We start from the raw sequence: 12,859 nt of genomic DNA, 5'->3' as shown, positions 1-12,859 counted from the left end.
GCTTTCATTCAATTCAGCAGTCCCCTGGGTATAGCAAGAGCAGGAACCAAGCAGCGTAAGTCATGGGCTGCCCCTCCACAGGGGCTGATGGCCTTCCCAGGCACATTGCTTCTGCTGATGCTCTGCAGCTCATGCCTCCCGCTTCCTCCACCTGGCTGGAGAAAAAAACACTCCAGCCAAATTTCTCCATGGTGTCAGCACCCGAAAGGCTGGTGCTGGCATCCCAGAACTGCAGCAGCACAACTCTCCCACTGCAGCACTCGCTCCTTCCCCACGGCCGGTGGCCAACAGCTCAGCCTTAGTCCATGGAGCCTTGCTCTTTTGCGCTGCTTCCACCTATAATGCTTTATTCCCTCTCTCACAGACATTCATACATACACAACTATCCACTTTTACTAGAGTGAAAAGGTTTTATGTAAGTCTGGAGGATTAGGTCTTATTTTTAAAATGGTTGCAGTAGTACTTCCGAAACACCCCTATCATCGGGCAGAAAAGGAATTTAATGTAAAACCATATTTCAGTCGCTCTCCCAACACTGCTGCTTCCCCTACAGAAATTGTTTTATTGAATCTGATTTTTTTGAAATGAATTTGGTATTCATGAAAGAGCTCAGATTGATAGCTTGGAAAGCGATGGCCACATTACCACACAGAACCCAGGTAGCAAAACTGATTTCAGACCAGCTGCAATTGTTGCCTGAAGAAGCTCCTTTTTTAAAGGGGGTCAGCTGGGGTTTTGATTCTAATCCGCAGAGAGAAGTTTCAGCCACGTGCACAACATCCTGCAAGGCAGTGTTCCCCCTGACACCCAGACTTCTTCCCAGGCTCATTTTAAAGGCTTGTCGCCTGGGTTGGCCTCTGTAGGATAGCAGGCTCTGCATTTGATGCCTGTGGGAGGCAGCATAATGACAGACAGTGACCAACAATATGGTCAAACAATGATTCAAACAACTGATCCAACATCAAAAAGCTGACTTATTACCTGACAGATTCAATCTTCTCTTTCATCAGTTTAGTTAGAAAGAAGGGAAATGGTTGTATTTTAAGAGGAATGTTGAAAAACATGGTACGGATTAAATACGAAGTAGAAAACTTTTCTCTCTTAAGAGTATTGGAAAAACCACCCAAAACCTTACACTAGTGGTTACATCCTCCAAAGGACTTCAAAGTTTGCAGCAGCATTTGTATCTATCCAAGACCTGTGTTCACATGACCTGATATGCACAGCCACAATAATAATAAAAAAAACCAAACAAACTGTGTTGTGTTTTTCTGGTAGACCCCATTTATTATCTTTTCCATATCCATCTAGCTTTTTTCCAAGTTCGAAATAACAAGCTTTCACTTTATGCACAGTTGAAGTGTCTGGCAAACCAGGGGCTGGTATGATACCTTACCAATAAAGATGTTCCACACATAAGGAGAAGAGGGTCTATTTTATTTTGTCTCATTTATATTGGGGAAAAATAGATTTTGAAATAAGGTAGATTTATTACAGGGAGCTTGAAAGAACCTCCTAATTATTATTGACTGCTTTACTGATCATTGTTAAAAGTGTTAATTTCAATTATCTAAATGTTTTTCTGGCTTGTATGTCATTTGCAATAAAATTACTAGGGCCAGATTTACTGGTGTACACCATTTACTGTGTGCAATTCCAGCCTCGGGTTTATGACTGCTTTGTGTTGCTGGAGTGGTGCACTGAGCTTTCTAATGATTCTGGCTTATTGCCTTTTCCCCACACATTCTATATCAATTTATTATTCCATGGTGGATGGTTATATGCTTTCTGCAATTTACTTTAGAAATAGTATTAAAAATGAAGTTAACATGCATTAAATAATACTTTATTGATTTTTCTTAAACTTGCAACACAGGAATGCACCTCTGCACTGCTAGCCCTAAACCATACATACATACATATATATTTATATACAGAAAACCACATGTATAATATAAGAGAAAGCCAGATGAAAGCCATATGAGTTGAACATAAATACATCTCAAATGACATCTTGAAAAACTGTGAGAAAAAACAACCCCATCGTACTGCGGCAGTCTGTGTGTTGTATAAGGGCACATTCATAACAGGAATGAAATGCAATTTCTCCATGAGTGCAGCTTCCAAACGAGCCACGCTGTTACAATGGCTACGCAGACCACTCGCCAGCGAGCCCAGGGAGGGGAGACGGCCACGCACTGCTTCCCCTCACCCCCTCTGCACAGGGAAGTTCTTGGGTTTCAAACTGTATTTCAAGCACAGAGTTTTGGCGCAGGCATCCATTGTCAAGAGCCAAACAGCAACAAATCAAACATGAATCTGCAGGACTAGATTGGTTCTGATACCCAATCAAACAGGTTTTTTCTAAAGCAGGAGTAAGGGGAGTGTTTGGGTTACCACCTAACCTTCTGACTAACACATAACGATTTCATTTCTAAAACTCGCAACTCTAAGTGAGGGTGGAGACTAGGTATTTTATTATCCACATGTGTTTGCTTTAGATAAAGACTCTACATATCCATTTTGGAAAGGCTTTTGAAAACAATTTCTGTTTAAAATATGGGTAAAGGAATAAAAATGGGTCAAGGAGTATTCAGTACAAGACATAATTATTAGCATGAGCTACAGCCTGAAGCATTTTAGAGTACACATGCCGCTAGATAAATATGACACCGGTGCAGTGCTGTATGCTATCTTCTAAGCAAGCGTGCTTTTCATCATCCAGATGCCTTTGTATGATCTAAAGTAGGGCTGCATGAGACTTGCAGTCAAATGCAGTGCTGTCAGAAAGGTACGATCAATCATGTCTGCCAAGCTGACAGTATAGGATCTGATTTATCCTGCCTCTGACTCATATATTTATTATAAAATCAAAGGTAGCTAGAGTTTAGCATCAGTACAAAGTGCTGGAGTTTTGTTCAATAGTGAGCTATTGCATGTGGAACAAGCATCAAATCTCCTGGCATTTAATGATTCATTTTAAATATATCTGGCACATGAATTAGCAGACAGAGCTGTGAAATACTAACAGCACCCAAAAGTAATTTACGAATATTGAATTGTACTGTGCAGTATATAAAGTAAAAATACAGCAAGAACTCCCTTAAAAGCTTCTTTGCCTGTCCCAGCTTTCTGGTAATCAGAACACCTGAGAGAACTGCGCCGAATGTAATGCTCCAAACAACAAAAAAAATTAAAAGAAATAAGACAACAAACCCAGAAAACCCAAAATGTCCCCCTAGAAATGGATAACAGATTTTATTTAATGAAGCTGTTGGTAATTGAAAATATGCAAGTGATTAAGTATACATAGATGGCTTAATCACAAAATCCACTGCTGTGCACATAGTCTTTCAGTTTGTCCAAATCTATCAATAACCCCACTGAGTTTTCATAACCTCTAGCAGGGTTTGTCACGTGTCCAAATCTTCTAACACAAGTTCGCCATGTTAGGACCTCTAATGGGGTGTTGGAGTGCAAGGATTCTATTCAAATACTACAGCACATCTGAGATATCCTAGAGGAGCTGAGTATTTGATGTGATAAGCTTTAAGATCCTCTGGTTGCTACCTGCAAACAAAACTATACGAGCCTATAAGGGAGAAGCTGCTTGGAAAGGCTTTAGATCCTTATGTGACCATAACTTGTGATCATGTTACTGTTTAAAAGTACTGTTACAGCCTGGAAAACTGGTTTTCTATGACATGACAGTTTTCAGATGAGGAAAAATATGAGGCTTAAAAAAAATCAAAAGTGGATGGGCAAGAATAGCACCCAGCTTAAAATTAAATACAGATGTCTCAAAAAGCTGGCTTGCAGAGGAGACACTGAAAGGAAATTCTTTCAGTGAAAAGTTATTTGTAACCTTCAGTCAGGGTGAATGTTGGAGAAAGCACTGGGAAAATGGCAAGAATCATCATCTGCCTAGGAGTTCGTATTTATACCTCTAAGATTTTCCTCATTTTCGCCCAGAAATTTGCCAAGTGCAGCAGAACACACACATATACACAGCCTAAAACACCTCAGGCTTTGCACACACCGTGTCTTGGGCTGTGTCACAAGACCTTTTGAAAGCCCCATCCGTATTAAACCAGAGATCACGCCTTGATGTTTTTAAACAGCTTGATACATAGGTACCGTGACAGCTCAAGTTCTCATGAAGATTTTACTCATTCATCTGTACAAGTCTGTCTACTATACTATGCATATCCATTGATTAGTATCCTTAGAAATCAGCTGGATGTCATAATTAAGACGAGCCAGCATTGCTAGCAGCAAATTATACGCATACTTTAGATCCAATTACACTGTAATGACTGAGTAGCAAAGAGATATTGGCAGCTAAAACTGCATCAAATGGCTTTCTTGAGGCAGAGCCAACCATACAGGGTAAAATTAGAAAAGTGTCCCATAACATTTAAACTTCTCATCACAAACAGAGAGGGGAAGAAAAACCCTACCAAAATTCCTAGGTAACAATTTTGTAAAACATTGTAAGTACGAGTGGTGATTGCAAAAGCTAGCTACTTTATAAAACCCAGGACTCCAGCTCCCCTTGAACAGAACAAGCTCTGGACTCAGCAAGGTGCCTGCCTGCAGCTACGGTCACTTGTTAACATCCAAAGTGCCGAATGTAGATGGTGAGGTACACCCCAAAGGAAGGGATGGTATTTGCCTTTCAAAGCAGGTCCAGCTGAATTCCTGGGAGCAGAAAAAGGCCTGCAGAAAAGCTTAGCAGTGTGAAAGTTTTGTAGCTTGTGTTGTGGGATGAGAATGAGCTACAGAAGCATAAAACTGACTGTAGCCACAGCACTTTTATAACCATGTTGGATCACCATCAATATATTTAGAAAATATAGTCCTGTTACAAGGACTGTAAAGAGGATCCAAACTCTCTCTTGATAAAGTCAAGCCTTTGTTGAAAAAGGTGTTTTATCCATTTGGGTCTTTGTGCTTCAAGGAAAAAAATATTTCAAAAGTTCCTTTCAGTAAAAAGGAAACAAGAAAGCAAATGTAAACAGAATTGGTGTGGCAACTGTAGACACGCTCCCCAGCCGTTCCTTGGCAAAAGACAATAAGAGAAATCAAATTAAATTTGGACTAACATGCGAGAAAAATATATAGGCTTCTGAAGGCAAGCAGGAAATTCAACACCAGTTGGCCAAGACTCGAGTCACCTGTAGGTGTTGAAGGCAATGAGACTTTCCTGACTTACTCCAGACTCATCACCACAGAGGGCTGGATAAAAGAGCGTGGGAGGATGTCCAAGGGGGAAAAAACCCATAACTGCCATCTTCTGCGAGAAGAGCTCCTATCTGGGCACCGGGAATCTCAACCCTGCCACCTCCCTTTGGTACACCCAGCCTTCCCTGGGGACTGATCCTGCCAGGGGAGCTGAGAGGGAGTCCACAGCACCTTAGGTGGGATACAAGCTGGCATGGGCACAAGTGCACCTTCTTAGGATGGTTGTCCTCACTACTGTTATGGGGCTTGCACAAAAACTACCTTTACAGACTATATATAGAGTGTGAGTAAGTTTAAGAGGCAATCCAGCTCAAACACCTGAAGGTCCAGTGATGTTCCTGGACTGGCATTTTTTTCAGGCTTTATCTGTGCCAGCAGCCATATGGACACTACAGAAAAGACCCCAGCCTTAGGAAGCAGCCCTATAACCAAACAGGGGTTATCACACATTGTCCTGCACATCCCCCATACCACTTCTTTCTGGGTTCAAAATGCTGGACATTGTCATTTGCATCCGTCCCAGACATAAATACACTTTTTGCACTGGATTTCAGTGTGTTCCCTGATAGAGGCTCTGCTATACAAGCCATCTGTGCTCAGCTGGCCATTAAACACACTGTTTGATAGGTATGTTGGAAAAATGAAATATCTACTTCCTCCTAAAGAAAGATTAACACCCATTTTTCTGAGACCTATATCAACTAAAACCTGTCTGGATCCTGCTACATGTCTAATGCTTGAACCAAAAATTCTAGAGGTAATGAACGTTATGGAAAGTCCTTTTCATCTTGTTACATCAACACAATTAGTTACCTACCTTGTGGATATAGATAACTTCTATCTTTTTCTGTAGCATAACGTCTGAAAATATTATTAAATTGAAGGCTGATTTTCCTCTGAAAATCAAAAGGCAGGAGCCTACTCATTCAGCCAAAGAGTTATATATACATAGTCAAACGCAGATGAACTTCTTGCAAGCAAAATTTTTGATTTGGTTTTAATTTAAATTGGAAAATCTGGAAAATGTAGTGTATTCTAGTCACAAGAAACCTCTACTGCATTTTGAATTGAAAATAAGTAATTCTTAGGGTGCAATTGAGATCCTCAGTATCGATAAGTTTAGTACAGAAAGGCTTTTGGTAATTTTATTATACTGGCTGTAGTAACTGATGGTTCTTTTCACACCCGCTCAGCTGTCTAACATGTTACACATCCCTAAACTAGTCACCCCATCCCCTTCTTCAAGAAAAACAGAACTATGAGCAATTCCAGAGATCCATTAATCTCACCCACCTTAAATACGTGTCTTAGCATGGGATGCATCACATCCTAGGGCAGCTTAGTTTTCTCAGGCTTGCTTTACTCTAAGCCAGCTTGGCCCTTAGTTTATGATGTCAATCAGATACATATTTATATCAACTCAGATTAAATGCCTTTGTTACTGTACACCAGCATTAAAAGACAACTTTTGAAATGCACAAGTGATAGTAAAAATAAGCAACAATTTTCAAACGAAATGAAAAATGTACCAAAAATGTAGATGTGGCTTAAAGGTTATGACAGTTGCTTTGTTTTGCATGGCTTTTCCAAAAGTACTTAGAAGCTTTCTCATAAAAATACAACTTGAATACATGCTTTGGTAATATATACAAATACATAGGTATACACACTACTATGAGATATTAGATGTTTAGCTGCTGAAGCCGCAGCTCTGAGCTACCTACCTCTCTCCACTGTGGAGAGGCTCCAGAGCCAGCTCCTAAAACACTGTGATTGATGGAGCAGTATTTTAAGGCAGACCAAAATCAATGCAGGTTAACTTAAAACACTACATGGCAAACTGCTGCAGCCTGGGAGCTGATTGACAAGGCAAGGAGCTGGGGACAGGCATCGCACTAAAGCATCCTTGCTCCTCAGCCACAGCCAGAGGCTGCGGTGTCCCTTGGAGGGTGCTGCCCACCAGCAGTGTGTTGGCATGAGTGCTTCGCAAACCCCGTGCCATCATGACAGAAAAGCATCCCTAAGACTGTGCAGCTGCCAGTCACGTCAAAGACCTTGGTGTATTTTGTCTTGTACCAGAAATGTCCATGTACAGCAACACAAAAAGGGCACAATAACTATGAAAAGCTCTATAGGGTGGATCTGGAAGTATTTCACACAACATACAGAATTCAGATTTTATCAGACCACAAGCACATAATTTAAAAAATAAGATTCATAAAAACCCTGGGGCCAGACAAAGAATGATTTGCTGATGCAGGGGAGGAAGAGGGGGCCCTCTGGCTCCCATGAGACTCAAAAGCCGAGGCAGTCTCCTGGGCTGGGAGGGGATGGCAGGGACAGATGTGCAGCAAGTAGCCCCAGAGAAAAGGTCAGCTGTGCTGTTCCCATGCAGAGCTGGGAGCAGGCTTCAGAAATCAAAATGTGTCCCTCTGATAAAATTATGCCTTAGGCCACATAGCAGTCCAGATCAGGAGGGGCAAAGATGGGTCAGCATCTTTGGAGGCTTCAGATGCTGAACTGTTTCTTTAAGAGGTGTTCTACTAACCCTTGTCAGTATTTGCTACTCACATAAAATGTTCTGTTGCCTTTGGTGACACTTCTGCCTATACCCCAGAAGAGCAACAGATTCAAAGAAGGAAAACAGCAGCACCCACCTAAACAAAAAGAAATAAATGTTTTGATGGAGTCCAGCTGATAAAAAGGTGCAAAAGGCAAGAAAAAAACAGAAAAACAATTAAGGATCACTAAAGTTCTCCACAGAAGTAGTCTCATTGGCCTGACCACCTCAGGCCCTAATACGGAAAATTATATATAAAGTTTATCCTTTGTACTAGAAGAATTTCCTTTATGATTCTGAGGGCTTTTTTAAAAAAAGAGTTTTTTAAGACTTCTTTTAAAATTCTTAAAAAATAACTCAATGCTTTTAAAAAAATGTTGTTACCTGTTTTTCCTCCATTTGTGAGGATATGCTTCACTTCCAGGTGTGATACAAGTCCTTGATACTGACTTTCGTAACACAATGGAAACCCAATTACAATATTTTGTATTGTGATTGTACATGCTAAAGAATCTCAACCTGAAATTAGAATCCCTGTGCATTTTCAAAAAAAATAATTTTTGATTTTGCAGGTAATTTTTTTCTTCCTAAATTATGCAACTTCACAATCAATGAGTCATAGGATTTCCCTTGGGAAAAATTAACCCCTTATATGAAATAAGTCTAGTAAAGTGTGGTCATTGAGTCAGGCTTCAGAAACATTTCTAAACTTCAAAGTCCACGACAGGAAAATAAAGCAACATTCAGTTATATTTACAGAGCCCATTTATTTCTACAAGTTAACATTGCCAATATTTAAACTTTCAAGTAATGTGGCACAATAGGAGTGAATGCATGGAATGAAACCGTTGATGCTGAAAACCTGGCATCCACACTATTGATGTTCAGGAGGTTTTGCTTTGGACTAGCTCCAGTGGGAGCTCAGCATCCATTAGCGGAGGAGTGTGTTAGGTGTGCTCCTGGAGGGCATCAGGCACTATTTTTATCAGAGAGAAATGCAGTTTGTATACTCTGAAGATGGTCTCCAATGACACAGGCCAGACCCCTGGTGAACTGGGATGGCAGGAGATGGCCTCAAAAGCAGAATTCTGACCCAAATGTATATACTAATTAACCACATGCACTGTCAACATAAAAATCACTCTTAAAATGATTGCCTAAGAGAGTTTCAAATAACACTTCAAGTTACTGTAAGCAGAAAACATTAAAAGAAAAAATTGTTAGCAAAATGTTTTGTGTCTTAAATTACTTCTCTTCTGCATAATCAGTTACTCCAATTTCCCTATTTCTATGAAATTCCACCATAGAAATACAAGAAAGAAAAACATGTATAAATGTTAAGACATTTTACTGTACGTGCTTAAAATGGTAGATATTCTGAATATATACAACACTTGTACAATAGTCAGTCTCCCTTTACTGTAGTGGTCTGGCTACTAGTTGTGCTTTTCTCCCGATTTAGGAAGTTTAATGTTGTTTAGTTCCATAAAAGTTTTCATGAAACATATGACTTGCTGATACTAAACAGCTCAAAAAATAGTGCACTCAATTCTTAAGCATTATATTCTTAACAGAGTGATAACAAACCTTAATCTTAAGCTTGAGTAGTCTTTGACTATCAATATAAAACTGAATTTCTAAGCATTAAAAAATTTATTTATCTACAACTGTCTTTAAAAAAAGGGCAAAACTTCAGCTCATATTTGAGCCAAATCTCAGCCCAAACATCATCCTGAAGATGAATTGCATTTGATTTTATCAGTTTTGATGGCCTTCTCTGTTTCTGCTGAGATAAAACCAGGAAGACGACATTGGCAGGGCACCTGTTCCTTGGTGTTTCCAAGCCCAGTTAACTGGAGTGTGCTTGAATAAAAAGCCCACAGATTAGGAACATATCCTACTCAAATCAACAAATCTGTTGTAGCTTGTCTTATACCTTATTCATAAAATGGTATTGCATTTATTGCCATGTCTATAGAGTATTCCCACCGGGAACTATTATTCATTTCTGCACACCAACAATGGTATAAAACTTTAAAACCTGGTTTGCCTGACTGATAACTGCAGGTCCATATGCTTCCAGATAGAAGATATTCATACAGCAATGGGGGTTGCATTCACATGTTTTGACTCATTTGAAGGCAATTATTCAGTTGCTGTATTTCCTACACATATGTACACAAAGAAACATTGGTAAAAACAGTAATCACTTCCAGACTGGCAGAAACTTGAACGTGTGTGAAATTACTGCCCCCAGGGTAAAATATTCCTGCCCCACTGGCAGAAATATTAATTCTCAGAAGATGTTCCTATCAGCTATAGTGTAACACCTCTGGAAGGAAGAAACTTTGAACTTGCCACCACAAACGTGTGGAAATCGCTGTGCTTTTGCATCAGTGTGCTGGTGCTCCCAGTGAGCCAAAAGAAGTCAAACCAGGCTGCCAAAGGGAGTTACGGGAAGAACATTAGTAAGTTAAACTCAGCAGCTTTATCTCACCCTTTCTCTAGTGAGAGTTGGGTTCTTCAGGGACAGCAAGCAAGATACATTCTTCACAGTACACCTGACTATTATTTACACATTGCTTAAACCTATTTTCAGTGATAATGCAACCAAAATCCTAGTTTGATGAACCTACAGTTTGTTAAAATATGACACTGTAACAAAAGAAATAGTGAAGAGATTAGTTCCCTCATAGCACAAGTTCTTGCTTTCTACATATAAACCAACCACATTAAAACAATATTTGCAACGTTATAAAATACAGTTCTGGTAACTGACTCGCTCAGTATCCATCTCAGCTGTGACTTGCTCCTGCAGTGTGCAGAACGTTAGGTAGGGGGAGAAATCTCCCTACCCTCTTCCTCAGGTTGAAATGAAACACCAAGCCAAAAGCTGTGCATGAAGATCATGATTTCTGGTCTTCCTCTGATGGGATGACTTCCAAGAGGATCTGCAACGTTACAGTTACCCTGTCTGCAAAGATAAAAGCATACACATGGGAAATTTTGGTGGTGATGGAGACAGCAGAAGTGGCCAAGAAAATTATCTCAGCTGTGATACAGCCTACTTGGACACACAGTTCACAAAGGTCATATATACCAGGTGCATATATAATTTAAATGTCTGGTTCAGCTGATTCAGTTTATTTTTTCTTTTTAACTACGTTTTCTTTGCCTCTGATCCAAGGCTACGCATATACAATAACAATGGAAGGGTATGGAAGTATAAACTTGTTCAATAAAGGTCTGCATGCATTTAAAGGCTATCTTAAAGCATGACTGCTCTGCACAACTGCTTAGTTTTAAGAAAGTTGCAATGTTGAACAAAAGTCTGAAAGAGTTCAGACAAGTTAATTCAGCTGTGCCAAGATCTGCCTAAGCAAAAAAGAAAAAAAATTTAAAATAAAAGGAAACAATTACAAAGCTTCACAGGTCTAAGAATGTCACACATCCAAAGTAACTTCATGCTGTCTTTTTGTCACTCTGAATATTTATTTCCCTCTGGTGTTTTGGTGGTTTTCTTTTTAGGGTACTGATTCATAAATGGCACAGTTAATTTACGTGTAGAATAGTAAAAGAGCTTGTCACTTTTTTTTTTTAGCAACCCATTTTAAAAAAAGCAGGTGGTGTTGTAAGAGAAAGTTCTGATTTTCCTTGTCTAGCACATGTCAGCATCTGCAGCAGTGTAAAGCGAGGAGGGTAAAACAGCGTGACTCAGAAGATATGAACTGAAACTACTTTCCTGCTCTCCTGTCTAAGGCAGACTCTGCCACCTTTTGCTCTTCTCTTCAGAGGTCACCAGTTCAGTGCCAAGCCAGGTTGCCCTTAGACTATAAACTGATGGGGTCAGAGAGGCTGCGAGTCAACAGGGACTGCATTTTCTTCCCGTCTCCCTCCCCTACCTGCAGCAAGGACTTCAGAGCTGGGCTGAGCATGGCTGGGGTGAAGGGCAGGAGGAAAGCCAGCAGCAGAAATCCAGCAGGGCTTCGCCCCTGCCGTCCCACCCCTGCCAGGTTTGAGGCTGAGCAAAGGAATAAGAAATAAGAAATAAAACATAATTTCTGTCAAGCTGAGCTGTGGTGTAACAGCTCTTGGAAAAGGGCATGGCAGCAGAGGGAAAGCCTGGGCACCTCGAGACCGGGCTGTGATTTTAATATCCTGTTCGACAAACTGGACAGAGCTACCTGCAGCAAGACCTTGCCCTCGTTGTGGAGGGAGGCAGCTGCCACTCTTCCAATTCCATGGGGTAAGTTTTGCTCTGTGCTGGGATGAAGCTATGGAGGAGCAATCGGACAAGTTGGGGGATGGGTCTGGGGTGCTTGCTTGGGTTTTTTGCTTGCATTATACTCAGGATAAGATAGTGTAAGGAGTATTTTCCTCAAGAAAATGTTCCAATCTGTCTCCAGTCAGTATCTTAAAATTGCCTGCTTTCAGCAATACCTGGAGTTACAGAACTAGTGTCACATTTGTAACAAGACAACATATCATGACAGTAAAGATTACTTACACCACCCCCACCACCCCCCTTTAAAACCTAATTTTCCCTTTCAAGAGAATTTAGTGTAAATAGGTCCCAGGGGACAACCTTTATAAAAAAAACCCAGACCTGTTATCTATATAAGTATCACATAAAGCTTGAGTGGGGGAAGAAAGCAGTAATTTACTGCATATGTATAAGACTGGACATGAAATCTCCGACAGCAAAATGCCGAGATGATTTCCTGCAGATCCCAACATCACAAACTTGAGAAAGAGGAGCAAACAGAGCATACAACACTATGTCCTGAGTGAGCAAGTGTCACCCTCTGGTGTTTGTAAATAACCCTGAAAGAGACATTTTGTTATATCAACAGACGTCTTTTCCAGCATGGGCTTAGGCTATGAAGAAAGCAGGATTCAACTTTTAAGCTCCTCGCAATTCAATCTACTATAAAGAAATAGATGTTTTAAAGATGAGTCTAAGGTTGGGTTTCAACTGACGAAGCCCAAATGGAGGCGTTCTCATGCTGGTTTTGCATGCTTTTACACACTGATCTGCTTCATAGGATTTGCTAG

General features: G+C 40.4%; 1 protein-coding gene across 4 annotated transcripts in view; it reads right to left on the bottom strand.

Annotated features, from left to right (window-relative positions):
• Positions 1–8,551: 8,551 nt before the first annotated feature.
• SLC7A11 (solute carrier family 7 member 11) overlaps positions 8,552–12,859 on the bottom strand; it is a 325,501-nt gene continuing 321,193 nt past the window's right edge. For all 4 annotated transcript variants that reach the window (XM_064450446.1, XM_064450445.1, XM_064450447.1 and 1 more), the window contains one exon: positions 8,552–10,778. In XM_064450446.1, coding sequence (XP_064306516.1) covers positions 10,711–10,778 — 68 coding nt within the window. In that variant the 3' untranslated portion in view covers positions 8,552–10,710. The remainder of the gene's footprint in view (positions 10,779–12,859) is intronic.

The sequence above is a fragment of the Phalacrocorax carbo genome, chromosome 4 (assembly GCF_963921805.1).
Source record: "Phalacrocorax carbo chromosome 4, bPhaCar2.1, whole genome shotgun sequence".
In the NCBI taxonomy this organism is placed as follows: Eukaryota; Metazoa; Chordata; class Aves; order Suliformes; family Phalacrocoracidae; genus Phalacrocorax; species Phalacrocorax carbo.
This window is presented reverse-complemented; position numbering and strand designations above follow the sequence as displayed.